Here is a 25,474-nt window from a genome sequence, read left to right as displayed (position 1 = left end):
TACTTAAAAAATTCTCCGGGTATATCTCCTGGTCCGGGTGCTTTGTTCCTCTTCAGCTGTTTACATACATTTTTAATTTCCTCTGTTGTTAATCTTATTGGCGAGCCAACTATTGAAATTCTATCTTGGTTTTGATTTCTACGTTCCTGAAATTCGACTCTATTCTCTACCAAAAGTCCTTTGAAATACTCTTCCCAGTCTTCAGGTTTTATGCTCTGTATTACCTCTTTATTCTTTTCTTTTCTCAATTTTTTTATCAGTTTCCAGCTTTCTGTGCTTCTGGTTCCTCCTAGATAAGTGTTTATTCGTTGGCAGTTTCTTTCCCAAGACTCGTTCTTCTTCTTAGAGATTTTCCTTCGTACTTCTGCTTGTTTTTCCTTATATTTTATTTTGTCTTGTAATGATTTAGAACTTAAATATTGTTGGTATAGTTGTCTTTTACATTTTATTTCTTCCTCTATTTCGTTATCCACCAGTATGGTTTGTTTACCTTGGGTTTTATGTAGTATCCCATTGCTTCAAATGCTGCTTCGTGTAAACAGTTTTTTATATGTTTATATAGCTGGTCGATATTCTTGGGGGCGGGAATTTGTAGCTTCTTATCCAATCTATTTTTAAATAAGTCTTGGGTACTTTCTTCATCTAGGCCTCTGATGTTGTATCTTCGTCCCTGTATCTTTTCTGTTGTGTTTATGTCTATGCGTGTTTCTCTCTGTGGTCTTCGGATTGGGAAGTGTATTTTTGAACGTAATAAATAGTGATCGCTACCGCATGTTGAGCTTCTCTGAACTCTTACATCTTGTACTCTTAGTCGGGTTTTTTGTTTTGTTACAATATAATCGATTATTGATTTTATGTTTCGTGTTTCCTGAGTCCATGTATAGCTGTGTATCAGTTTATGTGGAAAGTACCCATTTAATATTCTGAATTGATTCTGGTTGCATAAATCTATGAATCTTTCACCATTGTTGTTCATGGTCTCTTCTCCGTATTTTCCTACTATTTCATCCGCATCTTTTCTTCCTACTCTACTGGTGATATCCCCCATTAATATTATTTCCCGCGATTGACTTATTTTCGATATTTCTTCGTGAAGCTGTTCAAAAAATGCGTCTTTTACGTTGGCTAGTGCGTCGTTATTTATTGCGTATACGCCCATAATTGTTAGTTTATATCCGTGAAGACACATATTTACTTTAATCAATCTTTCACTTATGGCTTCCCAGGTTGTTATGAACTTTCTTAGTCTTCTGTGAATCATTAAAGAAATTCCCTGTTGAGCTCTACATTCTTTTGGTACTCCACTATAGAAATGGTCATATTTTCCTAGATTTTCAGAGCCGGTTCCCTTCTTTTTTGTTTCAGTAATGACTGCTATGTCTATTTTTAGTTCTGTTAATTCATGTAAGACTTCATTGAGTTTTTTTGATATACCTTGAACGTTCCATGTACCAAAAAATCGTGTCCTTTTTCGAAGCTTATGTCGTCTTTGTTGTGCCGTCCTATTCCGAGGCGTGTGATTGGGTTTTTTAACATTTTTATGTTTTTTACAAGTACTGGGGAGTTAGCCCAATGCCTTAACCCCCAACCTGGAGGACCAGGGGTTTGGGTTCAGAGTCTCCCTCTCCTAGACGAATTGCGGGATCTACCGCTAACGGGTTTCGTCCACCCTTTTTAATTTAATACGAACCCTAAAATCGGGGGTCGCCACTTCCGCCATACACACCGTACTGAAGATGTTCTTCTCCGCCGTGGATACCGTTGTGGTCTTCATCCGTGACCCTGGATAAGGGACCCTAATCAGGTACTAGTTTCCCGGGTCAGGAAACTCCTGGAATCTGCGGAGGGCAGGGATTGATTCATTTTCCCTGGTAGGACTGTCCAAAGGAGTTCCTACCCGCTACCCACAAAAACAAAAAAAAAATTAAAAAAAAAAAAATTACTAATTCTAAAAAAATGATTTCGCCTTTGATCGATTTGGATAAAAATTTGGATTTAAGCTCAACTCACCCTCTGCTTTATAGTTTATGTCATGCCGATGAACCCTGATTGTTCTTAGGGATGAAAACTACCCCTAATTTTCAAAAATTGTAAAATAACATTACAAATCTTAAGATGAGTGAAATTTGGTTTGGATTAGTTAAATAGTGATTTTTTTATACTTTAAAATACAATTTCATAAATTTTCAACCCTTAAAAATCAACGCGCACATGCTACTTCTTTTAAACTTGAGAAAACACTGACGAGGAACCAACGAAATATACACTCACACACGTAGACATATGAGCAGATATTTTATTCTGTTGTATGGGATTTCAAAATAAGAACGCTTAAAATTTCGAATGTATCACGCCCCACAACCTAATATACCGGTTTTGTAGATTATTATGCTCCGATATGTACTGTACTATAATACTAATGGAATTTTCCGGAAAAAAAAAATTAATTGGTTTTTTTTTAACGTATTTCCTTCATTTTTAACGATAGAGTGTTTCTTCAAAAACGATTTTGTAGAGGTTTTTAAGAGCTACAAGGATTTGTGAATTAAATCTTTTTGGAACCCTTGGTTTTTAAATGGGATGAGTTTAAAGGGCTCGAAAAATATGGTGCTTGATCGTAAATCGATGCTTTAAACGGCTATATCTCGCCAAATATTCATTGTACAACAAATCTAAATAAAGGAAAATTTTAATCATTAAAAAACTACAATTTAGTACATTCTTATTTTTTTCATATATTCAGTATTTTCGGGGATATTTAAAAAAGAAGGGTAAAAAATATGAAATTGTAAATCGTTTCTCGCTTTAAGCTGTACTTTTTCTAAAACTAATCATTTTAAATGGATCAAACTTCTTGGACGTATTAACAATATATGTACAAAGAGAATTGCAGAAGGGTGAAGATCGATTTTAATTATGCGGGTTGTTAGGAGGTTGTTTTCATCGATTTTTTCGTAAAAAATGAGGTATTGTCCTTATTTTCATCATAACTCACTCAATTTTTGAGCTAGAGTCTTTTTTTTATGATAGGTCTATTTATGCTCTTTTATTTATAAGGTTCTATGAGTTTTCTTCCAAAAATGCATCATTTTCCCGATATTTGACTTTGAATCTTTCAAATTTGGCATTTGAAGAAAACCGCTGAACATTGATAGGCCGTATTTCGGTTCCTATTATATCGCAAAAACATTCTAAAAAATGAATTGTATTTGTCTTTTTAAAAGCTACAAATTTGTTCTCTACAATTTTTTTGATAAAATGCACCATTTTCGAGTTATTCGCGAAAAATTGATTAAAAACGTCGATTTTTTCGTCTAAAAGTTGTTACTTTCAATCGCGAATAACTTGAAAAACATCAGTTTTACAAAAAAAATGTATAAAACATTTTTTATTTAGAATCACTTTTTTAATCGAAACCTGTGATTAAAACGTAAAAAAAATTTTTCACCCCCGAGATGGGGTGGCAACCACCCCCAAGGCTTTGGCGCACTTTGGTTCGATATAGATTTTGATCCTTGGGCTATTACCTACCTTCTGTTAAAATTTCAAGTCAATCCACGCAGGACGAAAAAATTGCGAGGTGAAATGTTTCATTTCCTGGACTAAAGAGAATTATTTCGATCATGCACGTGTGGAGAGTCAGAACAGTCCCAGTATTTTCTCCGTCAATCGCCCTTTGAGCACCGCTGCTTTAGATCATATTTACCGCAATGCTAAGTGAATTGACTCCACGTCCACGAAATCACTATAAAGTTACTTTTAATTAAATTTTCTGGTTGCAATGGAATTCTCAAGTTTCCCATTTCATTGTAAAAATTGCAAATCATTTTAAATAAGTTAGTGTTATGTGAATGTTGTATTTATATGTGATTAAACCATAATTGATTATAACAAAAATTACATTTAACGTTTTTTTTTGACGTTTCGATTTCCACTCCGGAATCGTTAATAAAACGACAAGAAAACAGCTTCAAAACCACGTTTCGATTTCCACTCCGGAATCGTCAATAAAACGACAAGAAAACAGCTTCAAAACCACGTATTATGCGATTATGTGATTCAGAAAATAATCGAGAGATTACTTATATGATTTTAATAGCCGAATTGGTAAAAATAATAAATATAAAGCAGTAGAACAACACGGCAAAAACGTACAGTATATTTCACGAATTTACGTCTATTTTGAATTAGACGTAGATTTGACTTACACGATACAATGCGCCGAGAACCTTAATAACAAATTCTCCCAATATTTGAAACTCTATTGAAGACAAGCAAAAATACGGTTTTACCTGATAATGTATTCTACATTCATTTAGAGAAATATAAAATTAGTGCAAAATTCGAAGAAAGTTACGAATTATATTGTTTTTAAATTGTAGTTGTAAATATTGACTGATAAAATAATAACAACAATACTCACAATTTTTCAAAGAGTATGAAAACATATTTTAAAATGTAATCAAGAATTGGATCCATACTCGTAATCACTGTCGTCGGTGTCTTCATTTGGCTTGTAAATGATGACTATGTTAATTGCTTCGATGCTATTTTCACGCATCTACCATTAGTCTATTATTTCATATAGTTATCGCAGTAAGTTTTGTATATTCCCCAAATACGTTCAATGGAATTGAATTTACAATGGTAAGCGGACGGTCTTAACAAATGATGTCCAAAACTATGGACAATCTCGTCTACCATAATTATTTTTGGTTTTTCATTCCTTGTTTTATAACTGTAGTAATTCTGGATTGAAAGAATTACGAGAAAATGAAATATTTTTATTCATTAACAATTTTGCTTATTTAAAATTTTCGAATGGCATGAGGCATTAACCAAAACTATAACAGATGGTTCATGTAAACTTGGAAGCAGTTTTTCTTTCAACCATTTCACAAATATCACCGTATTCGTGTTATCGTGATAATCAGCCGATTTTGATTTTGATGAAAACACAAGATCCGCTCCATTAATAAAACCATGTCCTCCACCCACATGAAATATAATATGTCTCGTTCCCTCTTTTACCAGTGTGTTTTATGAATGTTATACTCTCGTCCTGATAAATACGTTTTATCCCACAGTTAGCAAAAATCCACGTTTCGTCTAATCTAAATAAACAAATGAAACGTGTTCTTTTTTAAAATTAATTATATCAAAAGGATTCACTGTAAATAATTTCTTATTAACACTGCAAAAAAAGATTATAAAAGGATTTTTTAAATTCATTTTAGAAATTATTTTATTATGTTTTTATGAGATTACGCCACAATTATTCGTTGTTATTGTGATGATAAATTTTCGACTGTTCTAACAACCATTCAAATTTCGTCATTTTGTGTCATGTGGAACAATTTCACCCAATCATGTCAACATTAGACTGATAATTGCATTCAGTGCAATTTTCAATCGCTATGACAACACGATCGAGTTTGACAACTTCATCCAAATAAATTTCAAAATGTCACGTTTTGAAATTCACTGGTCATGGCAATCAGAATTCTATAAAACCATACTTGAATCTCGATCAAGAACACCACAACAAGATTATAAATATTATGCGTGGTAATAGATCTTTTATAGTAGAGAACAGCAACGAATCTAATGTTAACTTAAATTTTAATAATTGTACTTTCACTAACTGTACTTTTAATAAATAAATGTTTCGTTATGTTGAGTTATGATTTTTTTTTTCGAAAAATTATCCGCCGAATATCCCTCGGACATTGATGAATGCCTCATAATTTCATGACAAATTTCTCAAGCTCGTTGCTTGGTAACAGCACTCAGCCTTCGGCTTCGTGCTGTTACCAAGGAACGAGCTTTCGATTGTCATGAAATTATCTCGTCTGTTATCAATGTCCTAGGGATATTACTACTGATAATCACATTTTTAACCTTTCAGATATAACGGGACATGATGGTACACAAAATGTAACGTCGGACTAGCAGTCCGCAAATCTAGAAAAGGTCCAAAAAACAAATATTTTCGGAAAAACGGTCTAAGAACTTGTCGATTCTTTAAATATATACAGTAGAGCATCGGTTATCCAAACTAACTGAGGGACATGTGTGTTCGGAAAATCGGTTTTTTTGGATAACCGAACTGTAACGATCTAGCCGTACATATGTATCCATGGATGAATGAAAGCTATATCTACATACCTACATATATATTTATATATTTAATGATAAATAGGAATTTGTCACAAAAATGTGCAGTCTGGAACAAAATATACAGTGTGTCCGTAAAGTATGGAATAAACTCGATATTTCCTAAATGAAAAGCTTTTTTTAAAAAAATCTAAAACACGTCGATTTTTAAATTTAATCTTCTACATTTTACAATAAAATTTCATTATACAAGGTGATACACATTACAGTGATGACGTCATCGGCTCTTTTTTTTAAATGTAATACACTGTATTTTAGGACATTTTTAGATCGATAACAATGAGCTGATTTCAAAAAAGTATAATACTCGGGTCTAATGGATATAATTTGAAAGATATGCGCTTAGAAAATAAATTATTTATTATCAATTGCAAAAAAGTAGCCTACTTCTAGTTTTTGGTACACTATAATTATTTTTAGTAACGTTCAATAACAATTAAGTGGTACAATAATTGTATTAATTCGTTAATGTTCTGTATTATTGCTTAGAATTAATTTTAAGTAGAAATGAATTTGAGTGTAAAGCAAAGAATTCAAATACTCATGACGATTGGGTATGGAGAAAAATCGCGAACTCAGATGGAAGTGTGTAATTTATTTAATGATAAATATTTAGAAATACCCATCACACGGTCAACAGTGAGTAAGATTGAAAAGAAATTTCGAGAAACTGGTACGGTTGAAAATACACGCAAATCAGGTCCTTCTGTAAATTATGTTACAACATTAGACGTTCTACTTGGTTTTGAAAAAGATGCGCACACTTCTGTCGTAAGGTTAGTAGTGATCTCGATGTTTGCAAAATAACGGTACACAAAGTACGTAAAAGTAAGTAAAGTAAGTAAAATGCACAGTTGTACAGGAATGAAACGAGGATGATCCAGATAAAAGAGTACAATTTTGCGAAATAATGATGGATATCAGCCACCGAAACCCTCTCTTGGTTCAAAATAATATTTTTTCTGATGAGGCTATATTCAAATTAAATGGCGAGATCAACCGTCAGAATTGTAGATACTGGGCAAAAGAAAACTCAAACTGGATGCGGGAACATCATACATAATATATGCAAAAGGTAAACGTATGGGCTGGCATTGTAAGAAATAAAATCATTGGACTCTACTATTTCGAAGGTAATTTAAACGGGCCAGCATACCTTCAGTTTTTAAGTGGGTATCTCGTACCTACTTTAGTTAATTTATTTCCCAGTACAATTAATCTTAGAGGTTTTGATAAAATTTTATCGTTTCAACAGGATGGTGGGCCTCCGCATTATGCTTTAGATGTTCGAAGGTACCTAAACGAAATTTTTCCGAACAGGTGGATTGGAAGACTGGATATTGAATGGCCAGCGAGGTCGCCAGACCTCAATCCTTTGGATTATTTTATGTGGGGTCATTTAAAGAATGTTGTTTATAAAACGAAACCTGCAAATATTGGAGACTTAAAAACAATATTTCTCAAGAAAGCATAAACAAGGTTCTACAAGAATTTGTACAACGTTAGGGTTACTGTCAAATACAACAAGGGCTACAATCCGAACATTTAAGATTAAGTCATGTATTAATTACTGGGTTACTTTCAAGTTATTTATTATAATTTATTTATAATTTAATAATATTATGAATCAATGAAAATTAATTTTCTAAGCGAATATCATTCAAATTATATCCATTAGACCCAAGTAATAGACTTTTTTGAAATCAGAATTTATTCCATACTTTACGGACACACTGTATACTAACTTTGTTTCAAGTTAAGAAAATAACATTGCGCTTATGGAGATTAGTGTTGCCAAAACTCTCAGGCAAGTGTTGCTATTAGATTGTCGATATATGATTCATTCTAATCGCAGCCGTATTCAGCACTGTGTAGTTGTAGTTAATTAATTTCACTAATAAAAGGATATGTATAGTTGAATACAAAATAATGCATTATAAATACTTGTCTCTTTAATTGACAGATATAGGTATGTAATTATTATAGGACTAATAAAAATAGTTAAAATTTACTATTGTTTACCATTACATATTTATAAACGCTTTAGATAAGATGTAACTAAAAAAAAACAAGTGCAGCTTTAATTTTATTTTCATGTAGGTAATAACAACTATTACGTACATAAAAATTTTTCCTTGTATACAACCCTGAATCGTGCTTGTGTTCATCGTGGCATCGCTGCGCTTCTATCGTCCATAAGAAATACATGGCCCTATCTCGGCAATGTTATTTTGGAACGCGGAACGCTCGAAACAATATTGATGAAAATTTGAGATTTCTTAAGCGTTAATTACTAACATTTAAAGAAATCTTCAGTTCTTGTCTGTCGAAGCAAGTCTACCCGTTTACGAGCGGCTACGTCACGTAGTTTTTTGGTACCTATCTCTCTGTTGCCATTTTTAATGGATAGCCTTTAACAGAGGATATAAAAGTTTCTATAAACCGTTCCATGATAATTGACTATTCATCCAAGCAATCTTTTGCGAAGTGTAAACAATAGGCATCGCTGACATATAATAATGTGTTTAAAACAACGTTCTTTCTGGCTTTTACCAATGACAAGCATGGGCAATCAGTGGCTGCCAGTCGCATTAGCACAATCTGAGGCAGTGGTACGTTCCATGCTTATTTTAGGTCCAGGAGCTGCTAATTCACGACGTGGCGCAAGAATTTCTCGTGTCAAATTATTCCAATTGAGTTTGGAGGGCGTAATTTTCTGATTTCAGTAACTCCCTTTATTTAATTTAGAATTAATTGGCTCTTGATAAAGCAGCACAGTTTTATCCTATATTTGAAGCTCATAAAATCAATGTCTCGACTTAAATCGTTTTAACCAGCTTGCGCTTGGCTGAAACTTTGATAGTTCTCCGGAATTTTGGTTGAATTGAACTTATTTTCACAAAGAATCAGACCAAAAATAGGTTCTCTCTGGAATATTTTTTGAGTAAAATACTTAAATACAGCTTTTTCTAAATCCGTGTTTGAGGTTAACATTAAACTGTGTTTGAGGCAAGTGTCATTGTTTTACGACTTGTGGATTCGTCAGAAGAATCAAGTTGGGACATAATAGTTACTTATGTTTGTCTTTCGTCGGGAGTTTGGATAAGCGGTCGTTCGGTTGATCGAAGTTCGGATAATCGACGCTCTACTGTAATTAAAATAGACAAAAAAACATTTGCTCACAAGTTTATTATAACTTGTATTTACTCATACTTTGTGAAAATAAAAGTTAACAGATATATCTTTTTCTTCACATTTTGAGTACACAAAATCCCATATTAACTAAATATCAAACAACTATCTCTAGGAAATTAAATAAAGGCTAAATAAAACCTAATGTTTGAGATGCGCAAAGTAAATCCATGGTCAATCCATTTGTCCTAAAGAGATTTTCTGCATTTTGTGTTTTTTTATTGCCCCAGCTATGTATAAAAGACCCAATAGTGCCCTTAGTTCTAAAATATCTGTCTTTTTTGCACGTTTCATATGTCGTACTTCCCTAGTTACTTCAGAAATTTTTACCTTAATTAAATTATCTCTCCGAGTTCGTATCCGGCGGTTTCCTACATGTTTCTTCTATTTAGTTGTTCCATCCTTACCAATGAAATGCGGCACTCTTTGTGGAACATTCAAGACTTCTGAGATTATCTAGCTAATTTCTTATTCCTTGTCGGTGCCATGTTCCTGTATCTCTTCGAAATCTCCTTCCAAATTAACATCGTCATCGTCAGGTTCAACTTCTGGGTCAGTTATAAATTACATAAATATTTTTTATTTACCCCAGCAATGAAATATTTTAAAATTGAATCTTACCTGAAGATTTGTGACAACTTCTATAACGTGCGAACTCACGTTCTGCAATTTAATATAGCAGCAGAACTAAATGCACTAGACAATTCTCACAACTGTACTGAATAGAGTATCCCCTCGCTTGAAGTTAGCGAGCACGCCACGACCGAAATCATAATTATTAATATATAATATTATAATAAATATTGTTTGACGTTTCGATTTTCATTCCGGAAATCGTTCTGAAAAAAGGTTTTTATTCGCTCCATGCGTAACCATGGTAGGGGTACCTTGACACGATAGAACAACAGAAATATATTATACCAGCGTGCTAGCGGCGAAATATGACAAAATTGGACATTATCTTTTTACGCATAACTTTTTTAAAAAATGGGTGCAAATAAATGTTGCGTATTTAATTGTGCTAATAATAGCAAAAACAGTGAGTGTATTTTTTATAGTATTCCAAAGATAACATATAGTTAGAGAAAAGAAAAGATGGATTCGTGCTGATTCGTGAATATGAAAAAGTAAATATCACATAATCTAATTTTTATGCAATTGAAACAGGAAAAATTTAAATAATATACCTTAAATGATGTTTCATAAGGCTTCAAGCTAACTGCAGCCTGTCTGACAACTTTAGCTTTTATTTTATAACTTTTACTATTATTGTTTTTATTACATTACTATTATATTATTATTATTGTGTTCCACATAACAAACGTGATTTGCCAGTACTAGAGTCGTCCCTATCCATCGCTTTTCTCCGCCAAGCACGTATTCCCATATTTCTCATGTCTTCATCGATGTAATCAAGGAACCTTGTTTTAGGTCTTCCTCTTCTTCTCTGACCAATTGGTCTATCAGGAAGCGTTTTTCTAGCTGGGTCATTTTGTTCCATACGCATTACATGCCCTATCCACTTCAGATGTCCTATCTTAATATGTTTTACGATATCAGGTTATACCTGATACCTGGTATATTCTATAAAGTTCGAAGTTGTATCGTCTTCTCCACACTCCATTGTCATTCACTGCTCCATAGATTCGACTTGGTACTTTTCTTTCGAAACATCCTAACATGTTTTCATTATTTTTTGTTAGAGTCCAGGTTTCTGAACCATATATTAGGACTGGGCGTATTATTGTTTTGTAGAGTTTTGTTTTTGTATTTCTCGATATAATTGATTATTTAAGGAGGAGATTGAGGCCAAAATAGCATCTGTTGGCCATGCAAATTCTGCGGTTTATCTCTGCGGTAGTATTATTTTCAGTGTTTGATGGGAATCTTTCCTGATAATACTAAAGAACAGATTCGGCGTGCTCGGGCCAAGCCAGAATACAAAGAGTTCCTCGAAAGTCTCAGGGAGGAAGAGCGACGTAGGAATCGGTCTCCGAGTCCCGTCGCTAGACCTTCTAACACCGAGATTTTCGCAAACTATGCCTCTTCGAAAGGAGAACCCTGGCCGATGAGGGCATCAGCTCAGGGTGAATCGGACACCCTCTCGGCCCCCGGGCTCAACAACGCAGGTCAGCACGGTGACACCCCACTGTCCGCTGATGTGCAGAACTCCGAAGTTGATGAGCCTGTTCCGTTGAGAGTCCGTGAAACGATTGCCTCTTACATGAACGATTATTATAACAACAAGAACGGATGGTCGGAAATAGAATCACAGCTATATAGATATACTCAATTCACGAATGTTGAGCGACATCATGAGAGCGTCAGGTCAATTTTGTACGAGTATATCACCGCAGAGTTTGTCACTGCGAGCGCCGGGAAGCGAAAACAGCAACCTAAACAACACCAGACTTCGAAAGCTTTTAACGCCCCGGCTATCGAAAAGAGGCGGCATCAAAGGGCTCAACGATACCGTTTGACCCAAACCCGATACCATATCGATAGATCCGCTCTGGCTCGGGCAATCATAGATGACAAGCCTCTCTTTGGTAACGATGTACACCCTGATATCAGAGCTGTTGAACGGGGATATCGGATGATCTTTTCATCAAGATCGCCTACAGAAGACGAACCAATTTCAGATCAGAAGGAAACGCTACTGATTAGCCATGCTGTAACAGAAGCGGAAATCCTCGGGGCCTTACAAACCATGAAATCTCAAGAAGCCGGTCCTGATTTTATTTTATTAATCCATGTTCCAGTTTGGTGTTACTTCTGAGGTATTGAAGGATTGCAGGACCACTTTGATACTGAAGGGTGGCGATCCACTAGAGATAGGTATTTGGCGTCCGATTACCCTATCATCAGTGATGATCAGGGTGTTGCATGGTCTGCTAGGAAAGAGGCTTGCGGTGCTAGATTTCCACGAGCTTCAGAGAGGCTTTCGGCAGGTAGATGGCGTTCTATTGAACAACTTGACGCTTCAGACGATTATCAAAGAACAAAGAAGAGGCCTTAGTCCATAAAACATAATATCCATCGATCTACCCAAAGCTTTCGACACGGTCTCACAACGATCTATAGAACGGGCAATGAATTGCTTCAGGTTAAATGCTACATTTAAGCGGTATGTGGTGGACTCGTACCAGAATTGTCGTACGAGGGTCGCTGCCGGAGGCAAGTACACATCGAACATCAAGATGAGTAGAGGCGTCAAACAGGGAGATCCCTTGTCGCCCTACCTCTTCAACATGGTGGTCGATGAGCTGACATGCAAGCTTGAGGGAGACAGGCCTGACCTTCCAATTGCAGATGGCAGGAAAATATCAGTGCTGGGTTAAGCTGATGATTTAATCCTGCTATCCGAATCAGCCAAGGATGATACCAAACAGCTTCGGACAGCCGTCGAATTCTTCGAAAAGAGAGGGATGTCGACAAACACTGGTAAGAGTGCAGCTATTACGGTTAACGTCAACCGTGGTAATAAGCACTCTTACTGCGTAACGCGCTCTCTCTTTTCTGTCGGCAACGACAGGATTCGGCAGCTGGTTGGATATCTAGGCCGAAGGTGTAATGTTCTAGGACAGACCAGGATAGCCTTCAACGAGCTGCAGACACAGCTCGATCGTATTCATCGAGCGGGGCTTAAACCAGCACAAAAGCTGCTGGTACTAAAGACGTACTTGCTACCGAAGTATATCGACAAGTTGCAGAGTCCAACCATCAGTATGAAAACGTTAAAGGGCATTGACAGGTCCGTGCGTATAGCCGTTCGGAAGTTTCTGTCCCTCAATCATACGTGCGTCGATGCTTACATCCACGCTCCCACAAAGGAGGGTGGCCTGGTCGTCATGGCCATGGCCATGCACGTCCCGACTATCATGAGAAGGAGACTGACTAAACTAATCAGCTCAGCTACTGATACGACGTCATTAACTCTCAGTCTACCATATATGTCACGTCTCTGGGAGAAAATTCTTAAATGGCCTAGAACATCTTCAGCCAGAAACTTAAGGACGGCTATAGCGGAAACAGACTTCGTTAGGGCTCTTCACATTCCGAAAGCTCATCCTGGATAAGCAATCCTCCGCCCTACTGGTCGGGGAGAGATTTTATCAAGGCAATCCAACTGCGAGGAAATCTTCTACCAACGAGAGGCATCCCTTCAAATCTACCACATGAACGGAGGTACCGAAAGGGATGCGAACGTAACGAGAGCCTTAGTCACGTTTTGCAAAAGTGCCCCACAACACATTGACACCGCATCAAGAGACAAGATCAGCTCGTTACGTATCTACGTAAAGCAGCGGAAAAGAAAGGGTGGATTTGCGAGGTTGAGCCGCGAATTAGATGCGCTGACGGGACTCTGAAGATACCTGACCTTGTCGCCCAACAGGATGAGCGGGTAATTGTCGTGGACGTTGCCGTCAGCTGGAAGGGTCCTGAACCCCTAAGTACAGTTGCCGCCAATAAAACGGCGCTGTTCACAGAGCCTCGATTCCTTCAGACCATGCAGATCCGATATCCAGGGAAAACCATTTGCATGGCACCTTTAATCGTTGGAGCTATGGTGTCCGTCGAATTCTCGTATCATGAGAATTCTAAACCTTTCAAGGTTCGACGTCCGCAATTTCATCACTAAGGCAATTCAAGGTAGTATCCACATTCATAGTCATTTTATGAGGTCCTAACATAAATGACTTATGAGAATTTCACTTCGAGTATTTATACCGGCTTCTTTTTCCTATAGTGGGGTCTACGTTCGTCTAGTTTAGGGTTTTACTACATGACTACATAGATGTTTGTGTTGTCCTTTATGTTATGTGAATGTCATATTTTACTTATACTTATTTTTAAACTATTTTTAAACTTTTTATTAATTTATAACTTTCATATAGTTATTCTATTTTTCTAAGAGCTGCGATTTGGCATGGCCACGTTAGTAAGTGCAGAGGGGGTGGTGGATTTCTCGGATCGATAATTAATCTGGCCAAACATCGGGCCCAATGAGCCATATGCTGCTGGTCTGTTATTTTCCGGATCGGAACGGGGAGGACAGACCAGCAGGATTGGGTCGATTTTCGGGGGGCGGGGGTTTGGTTGCGTGATGATCGTAGCCACCCAGCATCGCCCGGCCTGCAAACTAAAAGAGGATATGGCTCCACTCTGATAGCGCTCCTAGGTATACAAATTCGTTCACTGCTATAACAAGTGGTTGCAGGATTTGTGGTTGCGTGCTTATTTTCATATACTTCGTTTTGTTGGTGTTTATTATTAAACCCATTTTTGTAGCTGATTTTTTTAATGCTACATACGCCTCTCGTACAGCGTTTTCCGTTCTCCCAACTATGTTGATATCATCAACATAGGCCACAATCTGCACTGATTTATTGTATATAAAACCAGTGGTTGTGATTTGTCATATATGTATTAGGTTTTCCTAATACATATATGAAAAAGAAAAACGCAAGAGAATGCAGCGATTACCGCACCATTAGCTTAATGTCTCATACGCTAAAGTTACTACTTAAAGTCATCCATAACCGAATATATCACAAACTGGACATAGACGTTAATAATACACAATTTGCTTTTCGCAAAGGCCTAGGAACACGTGAAGCTCTTTTTTCACTTAATATACTAATACAAAGATGCCTGGACGTCAATCAAGATATATACGCATGTTTTATGGAATATAATAAAGCATTCGATAAAGTACGACATAAACGTTTAATGAATGTCCTGAAATCAAAGAAGATTGACTACAACGACCTCAGGATCATATCAAATTTATACTATAAACAGCGAGCAAAAGTACGTGTTAACGAACAGCTGTCAGAAGAAATTGAAATTAGATGTGGAGTAAGACAGGGATGCGTATTGTTGCCAATTCTTTTCAATGCCTACCCCCAAGAGGTCCTGAAAAAAGCTCTTGAGGGTGAAACAGCTGGAATAAAGGTAAATGGAGTTCCTATTAACAACATTAGATATGCGGACGACACTGTGATCTTAGCCGAAAACATTGAAGATCTTCAGAGACTGGTGACCAGAATAGCAGAGTATGGAAAAGAGTATGGTCTAACAATGAATGTCAAGAAGACGAAATTTATGAGAATATCGAAAACTCAAAGAAATAACGAGAATCTTCTAATAAACGAAACCAACGTCGAACAAGTGGACAAATATGCATACCTGGGAACAATGATTAACTCCACAAATGATTACAATCAGGAGATAAAAATAAGAATAGAAAAGCTAGAGCAAATTTCAACAAAATGAGAAGAGTTCTATGTACCAGGGATTTAAAACTGGAACTAAGAGTTAGGTTGGCGAGGTGCTATGTTTTTTCGACTTTATTTTATGGAATGGAATCTTGGACCTTGAATGCGACATCAATGAAAACACTGAAATCATTTGAGCTGTGGGTGTACAGAAGAATTCTGAAAATATCATGGACAGAACACGTCACAAACAAAGAGGTTCTGGGAAGGATGAACAAAGAAATGGAAATTTTAAATTCAATAAAAACAAGAAAGTTAGAATATCTCGGACATATTACACCTGGAGAGAAATACACCTTGCTCCAACTGATTATGCCGGGAAAGATCCAAGGAAAGAGAAGCATAGGGAGGCGTAGAATGTCATGGCTGCGCAACCTAAGAGAGTGGTACGGATGTACATCAAATGAACTTTTCAGAGCAGCCGTCTCAAAAGTCCGAATAGCTGTGATGATTGCCGACCTCCGCCGCGGAGATGGCACTTGAAGAAGAAGAAGATTAGGTTTTCCAGAGCCAGATTGAACAACATAAAGGAAAGAGGGTCTTCCTGGCGCCAAAATTTTTTTAGATTTGGTTAGTAATTTAGTCATATATTCATGTAATTGAGAAACATACTTTTAAATATTGGGTAATTTATACTGATCAAAAGTTAGTATTACATATTATATGTAACGCTATGCTTTTATGGACACCTATTTGCCCATTTATTTTAATTATAGATTTATTTCTAAATACACCTGTAGTATTTATTTTTTAGTATTCTGTAGTTTTATTTTTTAATTTTTTCAATCAATCTAAAACTTTACTTCTTTATAGGTGAAGATCTACTTTACAAGAAGCCCTTGACATGACATTTGTTGATGACATAGAGGAAATTTTCATAGAACCTCCAGAGGCAGCCGAAGTGTCTGACGAGGATTCTGGGGATGAAGACAGTGGTACTGTCGATAACTTTACTCGGTCCCAACTTCGTTCAAATGTAGAAGTTAGGCTAGTGAATACAGAAATACTAACATCCGATATACACGAAGTAGACCAAGAAACATTTCAAATACGATTGCCTCAAAAAATTGATTTGAGAGAAAATATTACTTGAGTAGATTAGATACCTCGTTATATCGGAGTCTCGAATATTTCCAAATAATAATGCCATGAAACAAGATAGATTCGAACAAATCCTTTAATTTATCCACTGTACCGACAACACAAAATTAGACAAACGTGACAAGCTATAAAAACTGCGACTTTTTATAAATCTATTACAGTCAAAATTTGTAAAAAATTTTTTTCCTGTCTCTAATCCCGATTATGACGAATCAATGATTAAGTACTTCGGAAAACATGGTTGTAAATAGCTTAATAAAGGCAAGAGTATCCGATTCGGCTTCAAGTTGTGGTGCCTTAATAGTAAAGATGAATATTTAGTAAATTTTGACCTTTACCAAGTGAAAGGAGCATCTTCCAATGATCCAGTGAGCAGTATGAACATTTATTTAGTAAAGCCGCTGCTCCACTAATATCGATGATTAAAGATATACCTCATCCCGAATATCCCTATCATTTTTTTGTTGACAACCTGTTTACAAGTATTATGTTGTTTAATTTTTTGCGTGAAAAAGAATATCACATCACTGGTACATTTCGTGAAGATCGCATTCCACATAAATGTCCCCTTGTCTTAAAAAAATTCATGAAAAACTGGGAACAAAGGAACAAAAATATATCAACATATCCAGACTAGACTTAATTGGGAAGTATAATAACTCCATGGGAGGAAACTGATTTAATGGACCAAAACATATCATGTTACAGAATTGGTATCCGATCCCGAAAATGGTGTTGGTGTATATTTAGATTTCTCTTAGATGCAGGAATTAATAACGCCTAGATATTATATAACCACAGATAGTTTTCCGACGAAATATAGCCCATTATTATCTCCAAAAACTTCAAAATCCACCAAAAGGAGCCGGAAAACCAGCTTCGTCTAAATTTAGTAACTCCAATAACAGAATTTCAGATCATCTTAGATATGATGGCCAAGATAATTTGTTAGTGTATGTTCCAAATAATAAAAGAAGACGCTGTGCTGGTGAGAACTGTTCTTCAAGTACAAGATCAATGTAATGCAAGCTTATGTTTGGATTGTAATTATATATTTCACAAAAAATAATGGAAAAATTTAGTTTTAAGTGTATTATGTCAAATTTGTTCACAGTAGTGCCTAGCGTTACATATACCTAACACCGTTTTTTGACTTGAATTCAATAAAGTGTTTTATTATACCGTAAAATTTATTATATTTAAGTTATTTAACAGTATATAACAGTAATATTTATATTTAAGTTATAAATATATATATATATATATATATATATATATATATATATATATATATATATATAAGTTATTTAACAGTATATAACAGTAATATTTATATTTAAGTTATAAATATATATATATATATATATATATATATATATATATATATATATATATATATATATATATATATAATATATAGATATATACATATATTTTATTTTTTTTACTTTGAAGAGTCCTTTTTAAAGACCGTTGCAATCTTTTGTCATAAACACTGGGCTTTTATGCATTTTCAAATCAATCTAGAATAGCTATTTTATTTAATAATTTTTATATTTTATAATTTAATATATCTAGAAGTATAAATGAAAACACCGATAGTAATCAAAATTCTTCAAACTGTTAAGTGTGTAAAGGTAAAAATATACAGGTAATACTAAAAATAGCTTGTCAGTCCATTATTATCATTCTTCAGCAGTTTTGCCAGAATTTTTATATTATTCATGTTATATAAGAATTCCGTACTACATAGGCGTACTGGGATAAAATTAATAAGGCAATTTATTTGGAATTAAAATAATCATAGATATCTAAGAGTGAAAATTAATAATAGTGTCAATATGGATTATTAAATAAGTTTATAGACTTTTATTATATTGATCATCAATCCGTATTTTGCTGGCAGCTATTCGGAATAGTCCGGTTACAGATTTATTGAACCATTTTCTCAGGTTCTGGAGCCAACTGTTCTACATGTTTTTTTTTCCATACACTTTTGCCGTGAAGAACGGGTTATAGAAAGCAATATCTCTGTTCATTTCTCATAATATGACCCTATCTAACTAGCGCTCTTTGATTTTACGAAAGATCTTACATTCCTTCCCCATTCTACGTATAACCTCAACACTAGTCAGCCATTCTACCCATACAGTTATTAAGATGCGCCTGTAACACCGCATCTCAAAGACATTTTTAAAGAAGAAGAAGAAATTCCGAGGATGAAGGCTTTGAATCTGAGTTGTAAACTATGGCTTCCAAAGATAGATTTCATCTTTACAAATACATTACCTTGCATTTTGTTTTCTTTGTATTCAGATCCAGTACGTTTTCTTGACTGATATCTGATACGCACTTTGTAAGCCCTTTAAACTATCTACAAAAATACTGCGTCGTCAGCACATTTAATGTTATTTAAATACACTTCTTTAACTAATATGCCTTTTTCTTGTTCTTCCAACGCTTGTGCGAAGATATGTTCAGAGTATATGTTAAATAACAATAGGGACAGTATTTAACATTGTCTCACTCCTCTATCTATCGAGATCAAGTCCCTGTTAACCGATCATCCACTTTAATCTTGACAGTTTAGTTATGATAGATCTTATATATATATATATATATATATATATATATATATATATATATATATATATATAAGAATTACTGGATATTAGTGACTGTCAATATAAACAAACAACACAGTTTATTAGGGTTGCAGTTAGAAAATTGGCCAGGATGTTAATGAAACACTCTTATGACTTTTTGTCTAGCTTTCGGAATGGTTTTATTCCTTTTTCAAGACACTGTAATAAGAAAAAGTGTAAATATTTATAAAATATCACAAATCTTCAGTGCAACTTAGTAGTCGTTGAGATTATTTATAAAAGCATAGACACTCAACATTAATAACATACACATAAAATATAAAATAGTGGACAAAATACATTTTAAAATTCTTTAAAATTTAGGTAAAAATAGTAAAAATTTTGTTGTCATATATATATATATATATATATATATATATATATATATATATATATATATATATATATATATGTACACCAAAATGATGAGTTGCAAATTACTGTCACAAGCGGAGAACTGAATGCCAATTACTTATGAACTTCTTTAAAATACGTTAAAGGCATAACACTCAGACTGGCAAGATTATTCAAAGATATCACCAACTTAAAAATAGCCTTTAAACCTCATTAACTTTAAGATCTATATTTTCTAAGGTTAAACATAAGAATGATATTAAGGATTGTTCCAACGTTGTCTACCAGATTCCATGTAACAACTGTAATTTGGTATATATGGGACAAACCTCCTGCAGTTTAGGTAGTCGTTTAATTAGTCAGCAGAGTGATAGCAGCTTATATCCTGAAAGGTCTGCTCTTGCGGAACATGTTAACAAAGAACATTATAAAATGAATTATGAATCAGTCAGAGTTTTCGCTACAGAGTCCAACTATACTAAAAGACTGTTCTTAGAAATGGCATTCATTTCTCAGAATTCCAATGCAATGAACAAAAGGAGTAATATAATTCAATTAAGCACTATTTACTCCTACCTATTATATTTGGATAACCATTCTCAATTCTAGTGATGATGGTGTCAATGTCAAACTGATTCATTATAAAGTTTCAGCTTTTAGTTTATCTTAAAGTATTTAGCATACAGTTTTGGTTTTTGAACTTCAAACAACTTTCTGGTAAATTTTGATGTGTAGTCTAGCAGTAGTAGTACTTCATCAGAAAAATGGAAAAAATAAAAGAAGAAGTGGTGTCATTTGCAATGTCCAGAAATGACATTTACTCTTAACCTTACAATTCACAGTGGGCCGGCACAAGTGGCTTTTAAACTGTTTTTAATTGTCTTTTTCTTATGTATTAGTGTATAGAATAATTTGTCAATTTAGTCTTTTACACCATGTATTTTTTAGTATTTAACTCAATCAATGAGTGGTGCGTAAATTTGTCAACTGTGAGTAGAACATTCGCGAAAGACAAATCTTAATAACGCAAGTTCTAAAACCTTTACACCTTTTAATATATGTTTTGAGGATGTTGTACTAACAGTTGCTGTACTAACAGTTATTTCAGTTTTTTTTCCTGATGATGGAAATAAGCATTTTCGAAAGCTTGAAACTTAGTTAATAGAGTACACTTATTTTCATTACGTTTACTCACACCTCACACCACAAAACTCCGTATATATATATATATATATATATATATATATATATATATATATATATATATATATATATATATATATATATATTTATATACAGCTTTGGTTTATCCTTGAAGGCAATCAGTATTTTATTTCCTTTGTAGGTTCTGTGGAAGAGATCGAAAATGTGTTATCGATTACCCATAACACAAACGATTTAGATATGTCAGATTGAGAAGGTGAGGAGGACTCTGATATGGATAAGGAGTACGAGCCATTACATATGTGGATAAAAGCCCTTCAAACATGTAAATCTAGATAGCACTGATGATGAAATAGTTATTCCGAAAACGTTCTATGATGCAGCCCGATAGAGTTTTTATATTAATATACTTAAATAAAAAAACTATTTTCGTGGTACACGGTATACAGCCAACTGCAGAAATTTAGTTTCCTTGTGGATTTTTATTGAAGGGTTATACTCACATAGAACCCACATAGACACCTGTTATGCTTTAATTGAACGAAAACATAAACATCTGAGTTGTTTGGAAATTATGAGACCTTGGGACTGGCGACAGTTCATGCGACAGTGATCAAATAAATATCAGGTACATATAATGTAGGTTTTAGACATGTTGAATTTTGTGACTTTCATAACCCGTCTGCACCATATACAAAGCCCTTATACAACCAGTGTTGACATATGGGTCGGAGACATGGACCATTTACAAGGCAGATGAAAATCTCCTGCTTATATTTGAACGAAGGATGCTGAGAAGAATATTCGGTGGCATCTGTGACAATGGTGTTTGGAGAAGGAGGTACACTTACGAAATATATCACAGATGATATAAACATATATTTGGTGGTAAAGACGTAGTATCCTTTATAATATGAAGACTAAGATGGGCAGGACATCTGGCAAAATCACAGCAGAACAACCCTCCTAGAAGAATCCTTATGTTGCAACCTGTGGGAAGTAGAAGTAGGGGTAGGCCAAAACTCAGATGGAGGATGGTGTAGATGAGGATGGTAGACAAATAGGCGCAGCAAACTAGCAACACTTGGCAATGGATAGAACTGACTGGCGTAATAGACTAGTAATTTTATAGGACTGTAGCACCAATGATGATGATGATAACCCATCTGCACCATTTGTTAAACGGAAACTTTCGGAAACACAAACAAATCTTTAAGACAGATTTTCCAGTCGTTGATCAAAAACGAAAGAAAAGAGATGCATTAAAATTTCTTGATTCTTTACCATCTATTCGTAGTACACTAAAAACTATTACCGAAAATAAGTCTAAAATTTATTCTATTACTAATACCTTTCCTAACGCCATATTGCCATGATTTTTACAAAAATTTGAGTTATGGTGATAGCACTCATTACGAGAACCCCTGCCAGACGCAGATGTTGAGGTCGACGTTATGGAATTAAATTAATAGTTTTAAGCTTTATTGGTCGCATTTTCAGGCACAAGTAGTGTATTTTATTATATGAACGTTTATAATATTTCATATTCTTATAAATAACAATAAAAATCAGACATAACGCTTTTTTATTTTTTATAAAATATTTTTTGAAATTACAAAACGAAAGTTTCCTTTTCCTTTCAAAGTTCTACAGAAAAAAATTGAACCAAAATTACTGTCAGGTATAGTATAACTGTTTAGTACATTACTAATCAAATACTAAGTAATTTTTAAAACTTAAAAAATATAAAACCTAGAGTGAAAAAATCATTTTTTGCTCTTTACCAACATTTGTATTTGTGAGCCATGGTGTCTTATGGTTCCGATGTACAGATATATTGTATGGAATAATATTTAGGCTTTGTCCTTTACTTTAGTTTCTTCTATTCCCTGTTGTAATTTAAACTTTAATATTTTTTATATATCATATTTCTTCGGCATCATAAAGTTCTTTAACATATTTTCCCATGTTTTGTAGTAAATAATGTTTTTATATCTTTCAGATAGAAGTTAAAATGTCTTAAAATGTTTATTTCAGTAATTTTTAAATATTATTTATATCATTTATTTTTTTACAAAAAAAATATATAAAAATTAAATATTTAAAATTACGCGCGCCTCTGGAAAGAGAATAAACAATTCAATTACTCATTATCATAAATTATCTGTACAACTGTAGTAGATTAAGCGCGTGTCATTAAACAAGAAGTCGGAATATATTAAGCCATGGTATCCCATGGCGCATGTACAAACAATAAAGCAAAGCCGACTTAGTTAGATATGATCTAACGTGACGACCAGGGTATTTGAACTTTTATTATTTTGATTCTTCCAGTAACTAGTTCCGAACGTATCCATCATAGCAGCACAGTTAAATAGATGATCGTTTGCAATTTGTTTAGGCGAAAAAATCGTTGATCGATTGTATTCATGTTACCGCGTGAACAAAACAATCCCAAAAGTAACAATACTTAGGCCAACTGGTCTCAACTTTATTGTTGCTAAGCAGGAAAGTGCGGTAGTCTGGTTTTAGTCATCTCGGAATAATGTTCGTAAAAAAATTGATAAGGTTTCTACAGAGAAACGCTCGACAACATCGATTATATTCAATAAAGAGTTTTGGGGAGATACCCACGCCTAGAGGACTGCCACTGGTGGGTACTACATTTTCGCTTCTAGCTACAGGGGGGCCTAAAAAACTTCATAAGTATATGGATAAGAGGCATAAGGAATTAGGGCCGATCTTCAAAGACAATGTAGGACCGATTACAGCTGTGTTTTTATCTGATCCTAACGAGATGAGAGCAGTCTTCGCAAAAGAAGGTGAGTGTTTATATAGGTAATAAAGTCACGGTTTACAGAATTTATGTTTTGCTTTTTATATTAGAAATCTTAAATTAGACAACGTTCAAAGAGTTACTTTTCTAATTGTTTGAAAATATTTAACCCATTTTTCGCGATTGATATTCTTACGCGATATCTCGTACTTACACCTTAATTTTGTTTGTTGTGCATTGTTTAAGGTCTGTTTGTGTTTTTCATGTGTGTATTTTTTGTATCCACTTTGGGTTTTAGACATGTATGTTATCATAGATCCAACTGTAAGTTTGATCTATTTTTGTATGGTTATTTTTTATATTGAAACGTTCAGACATTCTGCTACTCCATGTGTTTTTATGACTTTATCCTTCTTTTATCTTCGTTGTTTGCCAAAATTTGAGTAATTACATGTACTTTAAAAATTCTTCTTTCCATCTCTCCCCATCTTTTAGGCGGTCGGGCTTGTGGTCTTTTATCTTGAGGTTTTTCTTCTTTTACTATTCAGCAGTCTCTCTCTTCCCATTCTGTTAATGTGTTGGTTCCATTCTCGTCTTCGTTGGCGTCCCAATCTGACGATATACGTAAAAAATAATTAAAATTACAAAATGATTTTATCAAAAAGAAACTAGGTAGGTACATACGTACAAGTATTAAAAAAGAATTATATTCATTTAATTACATAAAACCATTTAAAAAGTGGAATCAATAAATTTTATAACTACGTTTTTAATTATTTTTATTATAAAGTAATAAATTGAAATAATATTGAGAGATAAATACTTTTAAAGTTTAAAGTTTTTAATAAATAGAAAAGAGGTCAGGCAATCTTAAGTTACCTAAGAGAGATATTTTAAATAAATAGTTTTTGGGACAAAATATTTTTTTAGATACATGAAGTAATAATTAATGTGACAAAAAGTTAACCGGAAAGAAGACTTGCTCAGGATTTTTTTCGTACGAGTTCAATTAAAAAAAAAAACTAAATATTAAAACCGGAAAAAGACAAAGAGTACCCCCGTTAAAATAGGCAAAATGTCCTCACTCTTTTTCATTTTTTTACGTTCTATGTAATTAAAAAAATAAGACCCAGGGCAATTTTAGATCGCTACTTCCCACCCCCACTCCCTACCCCCCAAAAACATAAAATTTCGTTTTTATTTTTTTTAGGTAGGATGCAATTAATTTACAAATTTCAAAAAATTCACACGCGTACTTAAGGCTTTTACAAAATTTTTCTATTATATATTTCTATATTCTATTTATATATTTCTATCATATAGATAATCTATAAAAAATGTATTTTTTTGAAAAAAGCGTATTACCTTCTGCGAGGTGGCTGCAGGACCATTTTTTTTTCGTTTTGTGTATTTGATTAAAAACTATATCTCTGTTATTTTCATATTTTTCTGTATGGTGCACTATCTTCAAAAATTCAAAAAACCGTTTTTTAAGGGGAATTGTAGGATTTTCCCCCTTTTATATACTCCAAAATAGATCAAATCAAGGTTTTTTTGTGGGTTATATATAGTCCAAATTAAATGAGGTCTTTAACCCATTCAAAAATTAGGCAAAACACATTTAAATATATTTTTTGTGATTAAAAATAAGACAGCACAATTTTTCTATTTTTATAGACCCATAAGTTGAGTGTACATAAAACCTAAAAATTCATTTTTTTAGAGGTGGCTGCAGGTCCAATTTTTTTTATTTTGTGTATTTGATCAAAAACTATATCTCTGAT

The 25,474-nt window shown here is 34.1% G+C and overlaps 2 protein-coding genes across 3 annotated transcripts in view; one reads left to right on the top strand and one right to left on the bottom strand.

Annotated features, from left to right (window-relative positions):
• LOC140436817 (BDNF/NT-3 growth factors receptor-like) overlaps positions 1 to 25,474 on the bottom strand; it is a 538,571-nt gene that overhangs the window by 64,577 nt on the left and 448,520 nt on the right. The gene's annotated exons all lie outside the window — the stretch shown is intronic.
• Positions 23,113 to 25,474, top strand: part of sad (Cytochrome P450 family protein sad) — a 36,569-nt gene continuing 34,207 nt past the window's right edge. The window contains exon 1 of the mRNA XM_072525944.1: positions 23,113 to 23,736. Within this exon, the coding sequence (XP_072382045.1) occupies positions 23,460 to 23,736 (277 nt within the window). The 5' untranslated portion in view covers positions 23,113 to 23,459. The remainder of the gene's footprint in view (positions 23,737 to 25,474) is intronic.

The sequence above is a fragment of the Diabrotica undecimpunctata genome, chromosome 3 (genome assembly GCF_040954645.1).
Source record: "Diabrotica undecimpunctata isolate CICGRU chromosome 3, icDiaUnde3, whole genome shotgun sequence".
NCBI classification, from domain to species: domain Eukaryota; kingdom Metazoa; phylum Arthropoda; class Insecta; order Coleoptera; family Chrysomelidae; genus Diabrotica; species Diabrotica undecimpunctata.
This window is presented reverse-complemented; position numbering and strand designations above follow the sequence as displayed.